The sequence below is a fragment of the Phodopus roborovskii genome, unplaced genomic scaffold (assembly GCF_943737965.1).
Source record: "Phodopus roborovskii unplaced genomic scaffold, PHOROB, whole genome shotgun sequence".
Taxonomy (NCBI): domain Eukaryota; kingdom Metazoa; phylum Chordata; class Mammalia; order Rodentia; family Cricetidae; genus Phodopus; species Phodopus roborovskii.
Genome location: NW_026126517.1, coordinates 36,516,291 through 36,533,300, shown reverse-complemented (window position 1 = coordinate 36,533,300; position 17,010 = coordinate 36,516,291). Strand labels below are relative to the sequence as shown.

The following is a 17,010-nucleotide window of genomic DNA, read 5'->3' as shown; positions in this document are numbered from 1 at the left end:
TAATTTGAGACTCCCCCGGAAGACTCTAGGCCGTGTCAAGTTGACTGATGAAGCTCAGATAATAGTCCGTCTCTGTGACTTCCAGAACTCCTCCCAAAAGAAGAACTGAGCCCGGTTGTGGGCGGTTGGTAAATTAGATACTTTTCTGTTGCTGTGATTAAACACTATGACCAAAGCTATATAAGAAAGCTGATTTTGGCTTACTGTTCCAGAGGGCTAAGAGTTCATCACGGTAAGGCATCAAGCTACATGCATTGTGGCAAGAGCAGAAAGCTGAGGGACCATGACTTTAACTGCAGGCAGGAAGCAGAGACAATGGACTGGAAATAGTGAGTGGCTTTAAATTCTCAAAGCCCGCCTCCAATGGCTGACATACTGGCCCAGCAGGACCACACCTTCTGAATAGCAGCAACAACTGGGAACAGAGTGTTTAAATGCCTGAGGCTATGGGGCATTCTCATTGTAACTACCACAGTTGATGTCTCAGACCTTTGCCTTGGATACCATTTAGGAGAAAGCCAGTCTGAATTTAGTAACTGTCCTTCCTGTTCATTGCTTCCCAAACCCTAGTATACCATCCTCAGGTTAATCTGGAATGTAGAAAAACTAAGATCTGTGCAAAAATCTGCCTCCATCCATTGTGACAGGTTATTCGGTTCTTGTGGGAGCACAAACATGTTTTTTAGAGAATACTATAATATTTGATGCTATGTGCCAATCATTGATTTGGCTCAACAAATCCAAATCCCTTCCATTCATCACCCATCTTCTGGCTGTGAATGACCGGGGAGCCAGTGTGTCAGAACAAAGCACAGAGGGTGTTCTTAAGGGATGCTGACCATTAATTACCTCAGTGGGAATCTTTGTGCTTTGGTGAACAAAACCAAACTAGAGACCCTGGAAACTTTGCCACAATTCATGACTAAGAGTTCAAACCTCTGCCTGAAGTTTTGTCTTTTGTATTGAAGTTTTCTATGGTTTCAATTTCAGTAAATATGCTAGACAAAGTTATCGTTAGGAATAATGCTGCCATCTTGTGGTTTCTATGGGTACTGCAGGAAGGTCAAAATTAAGTGTAGTGTGATGCAGTCCTGTTAGGCCAGTGTGAGCAGAGAAAAGGGTTGGAGTCTCTGACATCCAGAATAGACAAGATGCAGAGACCTCAGCTAAAGCTCCCCAGTGCACTTCCCCCTCCTGACAAGAGGGGGCGCGAGTTCGCTGACTCGCCAAGGGTGCTGAGGTCTTCAGGTGGCCAGACAAAACCCAGGACTGCAATGAGGACAAGTTTAAGGCTGGGGTGGTCAAAGCTGAGAGGGAAAAGCATAAAAAGAAGCCGAGTATGTATGATCAAAAGAAGTCATCGTCACCTCCTATGCATAGCTTTTTGTGATAAATTTTTTTGTTTGTTTGTTTGGTTTTTGTTTTTTGTTTTTTTGTTTTGTTTTGTTTTGTTTTGTTTTGTTTTCCAAGACAGGGTTTCTCTGTGGCTTTGGAGCCTGACCTGGAACTAGCTTTTGTAGACCAGGCTGGTCTCTCATAGAGATCCGACTGCCTCTGCCTCCTGAGTGCCGGGATTAAAGATGTGTACCACAACTACCCTGCAGTAAAATTTAAGGCAAATTATACATAATGAGACCTGTGTACCCATCGAGTTTAAATGTTGCTGGCTTAGGCATTCTCTGCTTTTATTCTGTTTTGGGCATGCTCAGGATTGAGCCTGAAATCTGTGCACACTTCTCAAGGACCTCTAACCATGGAGCTACACCCTGGTCCTTGTTAATTTATTTTTTAAAACAATTTTAAAAATTATTCAGCCAGGTGGTGAAACTAGTATGTTTAAATATCCACCAGCATGACCCCGGCCTAGTGTCAGGGTAGAGGGTGTGCTCAGCATGCCTGAGGCCCTGGGGTTCGATCCTTAAGACTACAAAAGAAATCAGGGTCTAGGAAGGGAGACAAGTACCATAATATAGCAAGTGGAACAGTCTGGGCTTGGTGGCAGAAAACCACAACCACATGTTGGTGGACTGTGATTCTGTCTGTGTAAGAAAGTTAGATGAAGATACTAGTGAGAGGACCCCACAGGGGCTGGGGAGATGGCTCTGCTGTTAAAGCTCACACCACACAAGCATGAAAACCTGAGCTGGAACCCCTAGAACCCATGTAAATGCTAGATAGGGGTGGTGGCCTGCCTATAACCCCAGTCTCAGAAAGTGGAGATGGGATCCCAGAGCTAGCTAGCAAGACTAGCCATGCTGATTGGCTCTGGGTTTGATGGAAAGAGCCTGTCTTACAGAACACTGGGAAAGAACAATGAAGGGTAATTCTTGACATCAGTGTTGGGCCTCCCCATGCACACATGTGCACACACACACACACACACACACACACACACACACACAGAGGCCACATGCAGGGAAGAACACCTGTTCAGTGTGGAGGCAGGGCTGGACAGGTGCAGGGTGAAAGGTCAGGGAACGATTGTTCCTCCTGAAGCCACTGCCTTGTGGAGAAGGGCTTGTGTGTTTCTTCTAAAATACACCCTTCTAAAGGACACCTCTTTCATCTCCCTGCAGAGGTTCAGGATTTGTGAGCCTCAGAGAAGCGGCTTTGACAAATGAGAGAATATAACTAAGAAAGAGTTATCAGGAAACAGCTCCGTATCAAAAGTCACACAGAAAATCTGAGTTATGTTAGAAGACTTCCATCATCGAAGCCCCTCTGGGGTTTTCTATAATCCTTGCAGCTGTCATGACATTGTCCAGGGCCTCAGGAATAAGTAGATGTGGGCAGTGACATTCAGTGCCAACACAGCACATGTCACTCCTCTGAGTTTCATCCCCTTGTGTGCATTCCAGCACGTACATACACATACACAGCTATGGTATTTCTCCCAAATACCCTTGAAGTTCCAGCAACATTCTATGGAAAGCCAGCATGGAAGGCAAGGAGGTTCCTGCAGAGAAATCCCTTTGATTTTCCTGTGCACTGGCATGGCTGGGCCTTTTACTACAAGTTAACAGGACATGGGGGCCCACAGTGGTAATTCAGTCCTCAGAGGCTGGGGCTCAGGCTAGACTGCATGTCAAGACCCTGTCTGGAAAAACAATTTATAAAATTCTTCTACAGCGGTTTTCAAATTCTTCCTCATTCTTCCCCAACCCCTTCTGAGAACCTCACAACCCCCCACCCCATGTCTGACCTGTGGCCCACAATGAACTCGTTTACAATCCAGTTCAGCAGGTGGTTGGGAGGGGTGGGAGCCCCTGGATGGGCTGCTGCAGGCCACAGCTGTTCACTCAGCAAAGGTTGGGCCAGACCAACTAACTGTAGATGTGTTAGCTGTATAGTTTAAGAAGGCATCAGAACAGACTCAACATGCCTAAGCATTTCTTATTAGTATTACTCAGGGCAATATGATTTCTCACTTACTCTGTTTGCTAAAAATGAAAGTACTTTCTCCCATCGTGATTTCATATTCATCAGGAAATATTTTAAAAAACAGCAAACATTTTACTTCTGATGAGAACTTCTGCCATGGTGATTCTAGAATGTTCTTCTAGTAGGGGGCAGGGGAGGCAGCTCAGTGAGTACTTACTATTCAAGCACAAGGACCTGAGTTCAAATCTCTGCCAATCACATAAAAGTAGGACATAGCTGTGTGTGCCTGGAATCCCAGTATTGAGGGCAGATGCGGGCAGATCCAGGGGACTCATTATCAAGCCAGCCAGGCTGCACTGGGGTGCTTCTGTGAGAGACTATCGTCCTCCAGCCTATGCACAACTACATACACATACAACACACATACATGCACAGGCATACACATATAACACACACACACACACACACACACACACACACACACACACACACACACTGTTCTGCTAGGAAGCAAAGGTGCCCACCCTTCAGATGGCCTGGCAGGAAGGAGGAAATTGACCCAGATTCCAGTCATCTCAGGTGAAGGAAGGAGAGAGTCCCTGCAGTTGGAGCCCAAGGTAGGGCCCCCCGAGGCCTTCTCAGGTCTTTAAAATGCTAAGGGCAAAGACTTCTCCGTTGAGGGGCTGGATGGCTGTGCAGGGGATATCTGATTACTTCTAAATGTTATCTGGAGAGCAGAAAAAAAGAGCTTTTGTAGAGAAACTGCTAGTGTCTGTCCACAAATGCCTGTCTCTCTGAGTTCTGACCTGGCCACTGCCCGTGCTAGATAAAGAAACCATTGACTCAGCTGGGCCAGGCCAAGGAGCCTAGCATCCTGCGATCTTTAGTCTCCTGAGACCTATGAAATTAAGCTGCAAACACTGTCTTGAGTGGCTTTGAAGTTGGGAGAGCAGCAGGCATTCCCATCTGAAGTGGAGAGCCCCCTGTTCGAAGTAGCTGCATGGGGTTCTGTGGGAGGGGCGGGGCACACAGATGGCATTCATGGGTAAATGTTTTACTAAATTGTGGCAGGAGTCAATCTTCAGGAAATGTCCTGTTGGTTAGGTTTGGAAAGTGAAATTTCTGGGCCTCTAGCTCTGAAGAGCTCATGTACTTAACTAAGTGTAGCTCTTCAAAGAGAGAGAGGACACCTGGGGGTGTGCTCAGGTGACAGAGTGCTTGCCTAGCCTTGGGTACCAGTCTCAGAAACACACAAACCAGGTGGGACGGCTTTCCCTGTAATCCCAACACTAAGGAGGCAGAAGTGGGGGTGGTTAGAAGTTCACGGTTGACCTGAGAGCAGCTGTGGCTGCCTACACAAGACTGGGCCTGTTAGCTGTCAAACTCTGATCAGAAAGGAGCTTATGGGGTCCTTCTCCCCACCGAATACCAATACCAATAGAGATCCTGAGGGAGGGCCAGTCATTGTGTACCACCGAGCCCACCAGCTCAATCCCATGGTTACACAGACATTTCCAGTTAAACTCATTGAGTCTCAAAACAGAATGAAAGAAGCTAACAACCCCGTCCCCCCACAAAGTTAAAATGTGGTGTCCCTTGTTGTCTTTGTTGGGTTTGTTTAAAGGGAATCTGTAGGGAGGAGGAGGGTTTCAGGAGGGATGTACTAACCAGATGCTTCTTAAACATGTATGAAATTGTCAAAGAACCAAACGAAAGTGTAAAACAAAAAAAGCCATCCTCATGCAGTACAGGAGATCCTGCAGAGTAAATGACCTTGGGAGAAGATCTGCCCCAGGGCCCCATGCTGTGAACCTGCAGCTGCTGGAATAAAAACCAGTCACCACATTGCCAGGCAGCAGCTGCCATCCCAACCTGGCAGGTCAGGCCCCGGTCTTGGGACCCAGGAGCCACCTCCTCTGCCAGGCAGAGCCCTGGCAGGTCAGGCCCCAGACAGACTGGGACTAGGGACTTACAAGTGCAGGCCCTAAGGAGGTCAAGACTGCCACTAACACCATGCTTACACCCACCCCATGCTTACACCCACCCCCCGGCCTCTAGGGAATCAGAAGAAATTGCTGACCTGTCCCCTAGAGGAATAATTGAATTAATAAGGTGGCCTCTGGTGACTTTGTCAGCAGTTTCGAGGCTTTGAGTTGAGTAATCCTTTGGCGTCTGCCCCAGCAGCTGGCGGTCACAAGCTAGGGGACCCCCCCACATCCAGGCTGAGCTGACCCCCACATCAGAAGCAGACCTATTCGAATGTCTTCTGACCAGCTGCTAAGTTAAAGTTTAACCCCATTTCTGGTGCCTTCCATCTGGATGGAGGAGAGGAAGTCAGCTTCGACATTAAGGACAGAGCCTGGTCCTGAACACGATCTAGCAGTAGAGAATAGACAGGTTGAGGGAACACTGAGCAGGTCTGGAAGGAAGGGTAGGGTTGAAGCAGGTGAACAGAAGGTGCAGCCCCCCCCCCCCCAGCCACTCTACCTGTTTGCTCTGCCTTCAGGCCTGACCAGAGCAATGCCCTATGGAGAAGGCATTGCATTTGTCCTGTGGTCAGATTTTCCCAGCACCTGCCTAGAGCACACACCTGGTAGGTCAAGGTCACTGGGCTCCATTTGCCTGAGAGCCTCCCCAAGGCTCCCCTGGGGCCTCCCTAGAACTTTATCCCTTCCCCAGCCCTGTCTCCCCCCACCCCTGCACACCCACCCACTTCAGAGCTGAAGAAACAGAAGTGCCGAGCTCAGCAAATAAAGTGCCAGGCTCGGGGCTGCCCAGGAACTGCCCTTCAGGCCCTGGGTTCTGTCTTCAGCTCGCCCCGCCTCCTGGCACAAGCCCACCAGGCATCTCACTGGAGATTCTGGGTGGGTCTTCACTGCTTTACACCCACCTCCATCCCTCCATACAGCTCCATGGCTGTGTGGCTGGGGCAAATTACCTCCCCATTCTGGGCCTCTCTGTCTCCCAGCTGTGATTCGGGGCTCATTGTGTCGGCTTCTCTGTAGTGTCCCTGTGGAGGTGTGAGTGTGATACTGGGGTGGTTTGTATGAGAAGTTTCCCAACACTTTCCCAGAGCACTTCACCGCTGAGACGCCATGGCCTCCTCCTCCCCACAGTCTCTTCCTCGCCGCAGGTTCATTTCCCTCGGCATTGGCTCAGCTGGGCACCATCAGCTCAGCCTGACCCATTCTGCCCCTGAACATGATTGACCCCACTTACATGTCTATGCAGGTCAGTTGGGGATGAGTGGAATATGGGGACATAGATCTTGGATGAGGAGCTTGGCATGAAGCTGTCACCGAAGCCATGACTGTCTGCCATTGAGACTGCCCATGGAGAGGATGGAAGGCCCACTGGAGTGACTTTTGGGTGTGTGAAGCAGATGACGTGTTCGGGGTACTGATACTGATATCAGACCTGGGCTCTCATGCCCTGGCTTGTCCAGGCTCCTAATGGGCTTCTGGGTCAGCATGAGGACAGAAAGGACAGGTGAGAGGCTTGTGACCTTGGCGGATCGCCCCACAAAGCCCCTGAGCTGACTTTCCAAATCCCCAATAGTGCTTCCCTGTCACAGTGAGGGTTAGCCCCACTCAGGAGGCCGTGCCCCACCCTTCTGTCCACTTAACTCCATGATCCCACTAGAAGCTCCCAGGCTCTAATGCAGAACAGAAACTGCCCTACCCCACCCTGCGAGGCAAGGCCAGCTGAGGATGGGACTCCCCTCCTCTCAGACAATGTTATTCCTTGTCCCTCTTAGGCCTGGGGAGAGGATGGAAGAGGCAGGCTGGTAGGGGCAGGGCAGGATGTTTACAGGTGATGCTTCAGCCTCCTTTTTTTTTTTTTTTTTTCTTCTTATTTTACATATCCATCCCAGTTCCCTCTTTCCTTCCCTCTTTCCTTCCCCCCCCCATCCCATCCCTACCACCACCACTCCACAGGGAGCGTGATGCCTTCCATGAGGGATCAACAAAATCTGTCAAGTCATTTGGAGTAGGGTCTAGGCCCTCCCTCCTGCCTCTAGGTTAAGGCAGTTATCCCTCCATGGGGAATGTGCTCCCAACGTCCTTTCGTGCACCAGGGATACATCCTGTTTCCACTGTCAGAGGTCCCTTAGACTGCCCAGGCCTTCTAGCTGAGACCCATGTTCAAGGGGTCTGAGTGGGTTCCATGCTGGTTTCCCAGCTATCAGTTTCAGGGCCCATTAGTTCCTCCTTGTTCAGGTCAGCTGTCTCTGTGGGCTTCTGTAGCCTGGTCTAGTCCCCATTTTCTTGTCACTCCTCCCTCTCTGCATCTGGATTCCAGGGTTTAGCTGTGAGTGTCTGCTTCTGTTTCCATCAGCTACTAGATGAGGGCTCTATGATGGTAGATAAGTTAGTCATCAATCTCATTATCAGGGAAGGGTATTTAAGGTTAGTACTGCACACCAAAATAAAAGTGTGGAAATTATTTAACTTTATTTTCTCGACTACACCAGAAGACAGGCACTTGAAGAAAACCATGGTTCACGGAGGCTGTCACTTGCCGGGAGATGCATGGCCCATGACAGCAGAGACATAGGTGGAGGTGGCTCTGTCCTCGCCCTCACCTCTCTTCCTGTGGGGGTCCTGGAACCAGGAGGCACAGACTCACTCACTCTCCACCACAAAATCATCCCAGGTTTAAGCTGGGGAGAGGGACCTGACTGACTCCCTGGCACTGGGGTCCAGGCCAGGGGAGGAAGTGAAGGCCACCGGGGCAGAACCTGCTCCAGGCAGCCGTTTCCTACCTCATCATGCCGTAGGAAAATGCCCATCAGCTTCTCCACTGGCCCCAGCCTGCCCAACACCCTCCCCTGGACCTGATCGCAGAGGCATCTGATGATGCTAGCCTTCCAGGGGGGTGGGTCCCCAAAGCACGGGTCCCAGGCAGTCCTTTATTAGGATAAAGGATGGTCTTCCCAGGACCCAAAGTGAGCAAGCCTCCAGGGCAGGGACCCACACAGGCTCACAAGCCTCAAATACATGGCAAATGTCACAAAAACATTTAAAGTCCTTGGGGGAATGGGATCTGCAACATGCCCTCCCCCATAAGATTTGCCAATGGATAACAAACAGTTGAGAGCATGCAGCCCAGCCAGGTCTCTTGGTCCTGTGCAGTGTGTGTACAGCAGAGGATGGACAGGGATGTTAGGCAGCCTAGGAGTCAGTGTGAAGACAGCAGGACTGACCAGGCTCCCAGGGGCACCTGGGTAATGCTGCAGGTGTGGCCAGTTGACCCCCCCTCCGCCCCCCACCCGTGGAGACAGTAAAGATTAAGAGGATCATACCCCGCACCCAGAGCTGTGCTGGGAGAAGTCTGGACCCAGAGCCAAGGTGGGAGAACACTCCAGAAGAAAAAACTACTAACTCACAAAGGAAGGGAAGCAGGGGAGAGGACAAGAGTGAACAGACAGACAGACAGACAATAGACAGAGGTAGAGACAGAGACATACGCTGGGCCCAGCAGCTGCTTGCAGGCAGGTGACAGGCTGCCCTTGGTACCTGCCATATCCAATGAGCTCTACAGTGGCTGCTTCTGCTGTGGCTGTGACAGCCTCCAAGAAGGAGTCTCCAGACAGGTGGGGACTTGGAGAAGATCCAACAGGTATGGCTTTTCTGGAGGTGAGGTCTGGACCCTTGAGGAAGAGAATATAAGAAGTGGGTTCAGGGGACTGTGAAAGGAGCTTGAGCCATGTAGTTCCCCCCCCCAGGCTGTAAGCAAGCATGAAGGGGCTGCTGACAACCCCCAAAGTCCTAGGAAGTCAAAGGTGGCAGAGCAGGACCTAACAATGGCGTCCCTGAGGAAGGAAGCGGGTGCTCTTGCGACACAGAGAACTTATGACTCTTGTCAGAAGGGCCTGAAGCCACCCATAGGGAGAGAATGGGCTGGGAAAGTGAAGGCAGCATGGCTGTCTTGCTGGAAATAGGCTACGAAAGGAGTAGAGATGGTAAGAGCTGGAAGCTGGGGCTTGGATGCCATAGTGGGGAAACCGCTTTTCTAGATGCGAGTGACATGACTGTATCCAGATTAGGGAAGGTGGGAACCTATGGGCGTGGGAAAGGATGAACGGGGGTGTTGTGCAGCCATCTCAGTCCATCCCTGCCTCCCCACTCAGGTGTGGGCCCCTCACTCCTGTGCCGAGTGTGTGGGGACAGCAGCAGTGGGAAGCACTATGGCATCTACGCCTGCAATGGCTGCAGTGGCTTCTTCAAGAGGAGTGTGAGACGGAGGCTCATTTACAGGTGCTGCCAGCTCCTCCAGCCTGCCCCAGTGTGCCCAGCACGGGTGGAGGTTGTTCAGGGAAAGTGAATGTCCAAAGCCAAGGGCATGACACTGCCCCCAGGAGCTCCCTGTCCTCTACAGATGCCAGGTGGGGGCAGGAATGTGCCCGGTGGATAAGGCCCATCGCAACCAGTGCCAGGCCTGCCGACTGAGGAAGTGCTTACAAGCAGGCATGAATCAAGATGGTGAGTGGTGCCTCAGTGAGGTGGGGAAGCCGGTAGAGCAGGTGGTATCACTTGTTGTGGGAAGTTCTTTTAAGGTGGGTTACATTTGTTTATGCTGTAGAACGTTTGTTTGAATGATGCAGAGATGTGCTGCATTCTTTTATGTTGCATTTAACTCTGTGAAGCTGTGTTACTAGGTCTGTCTAAAACACCCGATGGTCTAGTAAAGAGCTGAATGGCCAATAGCTAGGCGGGAGAAAGGATAGGTGGTGCTGGCAGGCAGAGAGAATAAACAGAAGGAGAAGAAAGGGAGGAAGAAGGAATGAGAGAATAAGGAGAGTAGGCCATCAGGGGCCAGCCACCCAGACCTCCGGTCAGCCAGTGAAAGTAAGGTATACACAAATAGAGAAAGATGAGACAGCGGGCTTTGGTGGCTCACACCTTTAATCCCAGCACTCAAGAGACAGGCAGGTGGATCTCTGTGAATTCCAGCCTAGCATGATCTACAGAGCGAGTTTCAGAAAAGGCTCCAAAGCTACAGAAAAACCTTGTCTTGAAAAACAAAACAAAAAAATCTCAGAGGTAAAAGATATAAGGGATAAGTTAAATTCAGAAAAGCTGGCTAGAAACAAGCCAAGCTAAGGCCAGGCATTTATAATTAAGAATAAGCCTCCATGTGTGATTTATTTGGGAGCTAGGAGGTGAGCCTCCCAAAAGACCAAAGAGGTGTGTCCTGAGTCTCCCTACCTTCCAAGCTGTGCAGAATGAACGCCAGCCCCGAAGCATGGCCCAAGTCCACGTGGACAGCATGGAAGCAGGCAATGATCCTCGACCTGAGCCTTTGGTGGCCTCCCCTGCTTTGGCAGGACCCAGTCCCCGAGGCCCCACATCATCTGCAGCCAGAGCCATGGGCCACCACTTTATGGCCAGCCTTATCACTGCCGAAACTTGTGCTAAGTTGGAGCCAGAGGATGGTAAGTGGGAGGGTAGCAGGCATGGATCCTCTCACCTGGCTTCCACAGATCAAAAGCCACAACCTCTTCCCTCAATAGCTGAAGAGAATATCGATGTCACCAGCAATGACCCCGAGTTCCCCGCATCCCCCTGCAATCTGGATGGAATCCATGAGACATCAGCTCGCCTACTCTTCATGGCGGTCAAATGGGCCAAAAACCTGCCTGTGTTTTCTAACCTGCCCTTCCGGGACCAGGTACACCACATAACCTGCCTGCTGGAGCTGGCCAGGCAGTCAGTAGTCCTAGATCAGCCAACTTGAGGGAACATATACCACCCTGGTGTACTTATATATACCATGGAGTACTTGTGTCTCTGAGCTGGGGAAGGTCGGGGCAGTGGCAGTGGATACATATAAGTCTCTGGGGGAGGATGCACAGCAGAGATGCGCAGAACCTAGGGTGCAAATAGGACCCATGGCTTTCTGGGTCCATTGTCTTTCCTTCTGTGCACTGTCTGGCCTGTAGTCATTCTGTTCAAGGCAGCAATATATGCATACCCTGAACAACCAAGTGGCTGACTCTGGGTACCTTTAGAACACAGGCTCCCCATGACTTCAGGCCTGAGTGTCACCCCAGCATTCCCACATGTGGGAAAGTTCTCTGAGCAGGCAAAGACCTCTTACAGTGATCCAGAGAGTGGCTGCCAGATGTTCTGAGCCCTCAGCAAGGCTGTGTGTTTGGAGGGAACACCTTGGAAGAGTCAACCAGTTTCTTGAAATCACTCAAGGTGACATTCTTAGAATCATCTAGAGGCTGTCTAGCACCCCTGGGCTCTAGGCTTCTCCTGGATGGCCCCGCCACAGCCCTGGATAGAACCCATGAGGCATCCGGAAACCTAGGTAGCTGAGCCAGAGCATGTGCAGGCAGAGGCCCTGGAGAAGGTGGCAGGCAGAGAGCACCGGGCACTGTGCCCCTGTGCTGACACTTGGAACCTCCCTCTCCCTCACAGGTAATCTTGCTGGAAGAGGCATGGAATGAGCTTTTCCTCCTTGGAGCCATACAGTGGTCTCTGCCCCTGGACAGCTGCCCACTGCTGGTACCACCAGAGGCCTCTGGCGGCTCTCAGAGCAGGTTGGTCTTGGCCAGTGCAGAGATGCGCTTCCTGCAGGAGACCATCTCCCGGTTCCGTGCACTGGCAGTGGACCCCACAGAGTTTGCCTGCATGAAGGCCCTGGTCCTCTTCAAACCTGGTATTGAGCCTTGGCCCAAACCTTCCAGAGATATGGTTGGGAGTTGAGTAGGGGCTCTGGTGACCTCCTTCTGCTGGGCTCCTCATAAACCCACCTGGGTGAAGATGGTAGCATTCTTTCTGGGGGAGGGGAGGAGAAAAGAAACGTGGCCTGATACTCTTGGGGGTTGTGGGGGTCAGGCAGGCTTCCAGAAGGTTGCTCATCGGTACTGCTTGTCCCCAGAGACCCGAGGCCTGAAGGATCCTGAGCACGTGGAAGCTTTGCAGGACCAGTCCCAAGTGATGCTAAGTCAGCATAGCAAGGCCCACCACCCAAGCCAGCCTGTTAGGTGACAGTAATGACCCACTTACCCATCTACCCTCCCCGCTTTCCTCCTTCCTTCCACCACCTCTCCCACACCATCTCTGGACTTCTCTGCTTAGGCAGGATAAAGGGCTCCGTCAGCAGCATCTACCCAATACCTCCTGGGGACAGACACAGTGCCAGAACCCAGGAGGGCACCAAAAGACAAAACCTGCAGGGATGGATGCTCAGCCATAGTAGCCACATGAATGACAAGGATCACCCAGGTCAGGAATGGAAAGTGGCTTGTTTCTGAAGGGATACCAAATGCCTGATGAGAGCTTGGAATACTCACTAAAGGCTTGTCTGATAAGAGAGGTGGAGGGGACACCTGGGAGTCTGTGGGAGGAGGCTTCATGCTCAGGATGGGATCTCATGCAGATCTGTGTAGCATTGGACCCAAAAGGCAGAGCAGCAACTTCCCTGTCTGGGAGATTCCATAGGGTCATAGCCTTGGGGGGAGCAGGAAGTAGACAGCACCATACAACTCTGGGAGTTAGAAAGGGACAGACTTAACCCTTGGCTAAAGGCAAGGAATAAAAAAAGAGATGTGTTTGGGAGGAGAGGGCTTTCAAAACTTCAAAGGAAAGTTGAAAGTCTGGAAAGAACTTACCAAGCTCTGGGGAAGCATGGAAGGCATGCTGCGGAGATGTGCAGAAAAGGCAGGCGTGAATGAACATGGTTGTGACCACTGCAGGTTGGGTGGGGATGTTCCCAACTTAGTCTATCTAGCACTAGGAATGACACTGAAACATCAGCTGGCTTATACCACTCAACCAGGCCTCTGGACTATTCTAGGCGACATTATTTGCATTCTTTTTGAAGAACTGCTGACATGATCCTCGAGTACCTCTCCAGTAGGCAAGGTCAACACCGTATGGTGTGGGAGCAGAGAGAACATGAAGTGTTTGGTGCTAAGGCCTGACATAACATAAGAGTAGTCATCACAGAAACCAGGGGTCTCCCCCTTCTGGGACCAGCCCTAAACAATACTGAGGACGATTTTCTATGTAGGGGCAGGGGAAACTGGCTCAATTGTCTGCCAAGCAAACACGAGGTCCTGAGTTTGGATCCCCAGCACCCACTTACATGCCACAATGCCTGGCTTTTATCTGTCACCCCAGTACTGAATTGGGTGGACATGGGTGGATCCATGGAGTTATCAGCCAACCAGCCTAGCTGAACTGCTGAGTTCCAGGATCAGTTGAGAGACCATGTCTCAAAACAGAGAGAGGAAGGGCTAGGAAGGGAGATGGCTCAGTGAATAAGAGCATTTGCTGTGCAAGCATGAGGACATGGGTTCAAATTCCTAGCACCCATGTGAAAATGATGGGTAAGGCAGGCTAAATAAATAAAAACAAGTGTTGGGCAGCAGAAACAGACAGATCCCAGGAGCTCTCTGTCCAGCCAGCCTAAGTAACAAGATTTTGGTTCAGAAAGAAACCTCATCTTAAGGGACAAAGACAGGGATGAACAGGGTGCCTAGTGTTGCCCTCTGGCCTCTGTTCTATATACCAATGCACACATACGAAATGGAGATAGGGTTAGGGCTTCCTGGATCACTTTTGCTGTTTATTGCTCTAGGCAGAATTGAGTGTCCCTGCAGGGTTTCCAGTCTCTGGGTTAATGTATTTCAGCACAACCCACACAAAGACACTGAAACCAAGCCCCACTAACTAAAACCCACCCTTCCCCTGCATGATCTGCTCTGATACACTGCTTTGAGACTAAGTTTCATGTAGTTCAAGCTAGCACTGAACTCACCGTGCCGCTGAGGGTAAGCTAAGCTGCTGATCTTCCTGCCTCCCTTCCAGAGCACTGGGATGATAGGTATGGTGGTGATACATGGGCTATGTGCTGCTGGGGATGGAGCCCGGGGCCTTGTGCCCCCTAAGCAACAACTCTACCAAGCATGGGCAGTGGTGACACACACCTTCAATCCCAACACTGGAGTGGCAAAGGCAGGCAGATCTCTGTGAGTTCTAAGCCAGCTTGGTCTACAGAGTGAGTTCTGGGACAGCCAGGAATACACGGAGAAACCCTATCTAGAAAAAAACAAAATCAAGAAGAACTCTATTGAATGACTTATATCCTTAGTCTCTACTTTGATTTTTACTTTCTATTTTATTTTTTAAAAGTCCATTTGTGAGGCATTACCTACCATTACCTACCATTACCTACCAGGTGGGGCCATGCCTGCAATTTTCAGTTACTTCTTCCCTCTCCCTGGGTCAGTAAGATAGAGGGGAAGGTTAGACCAGGGTGGGTGGGAGTGACTGCTCACAAGAGAAAGGAGGGTTTTAGGTGGGCAAAGCTACTCAGCTCATAGTGAATGGCAGGGCTTCTCATAGCTCTCCAGGTGCAATCAAGCCAGCAGCTGCCTTGTGGGGCTCAACCTTTTGGTGGTAGGCAATGGCCCCATCTTTATGACTTCTCCCCAGGGACATCTGGTTCTGGTTTTGTTTCTTTTTCTCCCCCCCCACCCCCTCCCACTTTAGCAAATGATTCTTACTTGAAACTAAGATGGACTTCTTTTCTGGGTGTATCTCAGATCTCAGCCAATCAAAATCTCCCTTGATTTCTGAATATTTTCAGTAATAGTTATCATCATAGGTGTTTGATAGACAGAAATTCATAATTCTATGTAAACTAATATAACTTAGAGTATTCATAAGATCAACAAACATATAAACAGGATTGCTAGCAGGAATATGTCACAGGCTGGGAGATGGCTGCACAAGCAGGAAGACTAGACTGAAGCTTAGACCCCTGGAGCGGGCACAAAGGCAGGCGGGCATGGCAGCTGCCTGCAATTCCAGCACCTGGGAGGCTGACAAAGAGAGTCCCTGGGTCAAGTTAGCTAGCTGGACTAGCAGAATTGGTTGGCTTCCAGTTCAGCAAGGGACCCTGCCTTGGTATAGAAAATGGAGAGTAGACCAGGAAGACACTTAACCTCAACTTACATCTGAACACATAAGCACATACACAGGCACTCAACAAGATGAACATGTATTCAACACACACACACACACACACACACACACACACACACACACACACACACACATGCACGTTGCAAAGAAATAACTTCTCACTTTATAATCTTGACAACATAATGAACAATGTTATGGAGTCCCTGTCTTCTTCATTCTCCTAACCAATGGAAAGGTGTAACAGAGCCCTCTAACTCTGGGGCCTTTCCCTGAAATGCCCCCTGCTGGCCATGGGCACCTCTCACCACCTCCCCTCCCTGATGGCCTTGCTCAGCAGCTGGCCCTAAGCCTGACAGCATCCTTCTTCCTGCTCAGGTTTGGGAAATTGCTCCTCCTGCTACCATCTTTGAGGTTCATCACCGCTGAGCGAATCGAGCTCCTCTTCTTCCGAAAGACCATAGGGAATACTCCAATGGAAAAGCTCCTTTGTGACATGTTCAAAAACTAGGCCATGCCAAGTGTTCATAGGCAACCGGGGAACACTCTTGTGAAGCAACAAGAAACTTGTGGATGCCTTTGTCATCCACAAGTTTCACGTGCATATACTCCTAGCTCTGTTTGGACAGTAGAATGCATGTTTGTGTTATATTCCTGGGACCAACAAACTTCAGGGGAGGAAAATGAGCAGTGGGTTCACGGGACAACATGGAGACATTTTGTAGGCTAGAAGTGGAACAAAAGCCAGCCATGAGTAACCCTTCAAGTTCAAGACTCGGAGGAGGAAGAGGAAGGAAGGAAGATGGGAAAGAAGAGAAAATGAAAGGAGAAAAGAAAGAAATGCAGAGTCAGAAGTCTCCTCTGGGTGGAGGGTGGGGTGGGAAGAGGGGAAATAGCCTCCCGAAGTAGGAATGCCCTTGGTTTCAATTTGGGCACTAAAATTCACGCACTTTGCTATATTTTGTTTGACCCTAGTTAAATAAAACCAGAAAACTGAGTCCCAGGCTCTTTGAGGACTGGGAAGAAATAAGGTCTTTTGAGTTTTGTCTAGTTTCATTCCAAGCCAGTGTCCAGGTGCCACGAATTCAGGCTCCGGGCACTATTTCCAATGAGATCCAAATAATACCTACTATCATATCCACACAGATCCGCACAGCAGGATCTTCCTCCCGGACCCTGGATTAGGTACAAACCATTCCCGGACAGTTTTCATAAAGATCCTTTATTAAGTGGGGAAGAGAAGTTAAAGTCACTGCTTTCTTACTCAGCAGCAAATGATCTTGCAGGTGTCATTCTTAAGAGAAAAAGGGGAGGTCTGTGTGAGAATGGGCTAGGATGCTGTGGTAAAGGAGATAGGGGATGAGGGAGAAGGGGAAGGGGACAAGGGAAAGGGGCAGGGGTATTTATTCTTGAGGGACAAAGAACTGCCTCTGGATAGAGAAAAGACAGACATAGCACATAGAAAAATTGCAGTTTATAAAGGTAAAAGGAGAAACCCCACGTTAGGATGAGAAGTTTGATTTGATGGGCATGTTAATTAGGGTAGCCAAAAGGGGCTTTTGATTACTGGACTTCAATACTTTGATAGCTGGACCTTGATGGTCAGCCTCAAGAGGAAGTAAGTAACTAAATAAGGGAATAGACAGAGGGGGGTAGGGGGCGGCGCTAGCTTTAGCAATGCAATTTA

The 17,010-nt window shown here is 50.0% G+C and overlaps 2 protein-coding genes across 2 annotated transcripts in view; one reads left to right on the top strand and one right to left on the bottom strand.

Moving 5' to 3' along the window:
- LOC127231843 (leukotriene A-4 hydrolase-like) overlaps positions 1-17,010 on the bottom strand; it is an 820,404-nt gene that overhangs the window by 714,562 nt on the left and 88,832 nt on the right.
- Positions 8,665-15,854, top strand: Nr2e3 (nuclear receptor subfamily 2 group E member 3). Its single transcript, XM_051197675.1, has 8 exons — positions 8,665-9,003; positions 9,515-9,641; positions 9,763-9,866; positions 10,601-10,819; positions 10,898-11,055; positions 11,811-12,051; positions 12,274-12,379; positions 15,702-15,854. Exons 1-8 carry the CDS (start codon positions 8,913-8,915, stop codon positions 15,832-15,834), a joined length of 1,179 nt encoding a protein of 392 aa, XP_051053632.1. The 5' UTR covers positions 8,665-8,912; the 3' UTR covers positions 15,835-15,854.

Excerpts from the sequence above, each read along its gene's own strand:
- Nr2e3 (XM_051197675.1), top strand. The coding sequence starts at position 8,913 with ATGAGCTCTACAGTGGCTGCTTCTGCTGTGGCTGTGACAGCCTCCAAG. Across the intron at positions 9,004-9,514 it reads ACTTGGAGAAGATCCAACAG|GTGTGGGCCCCTCACTCCTG; the intron begins GTATGGCTTTTC and ends CTCCCCACTCAG. Across the intron at positions 11,056-11,810 it reads ACCTGCCCTTCCGGGACCAG|GTAATCTTGCTGGAAGAGGC; the intron begins GTACACCACATA and ends TCTCCCTCACAG.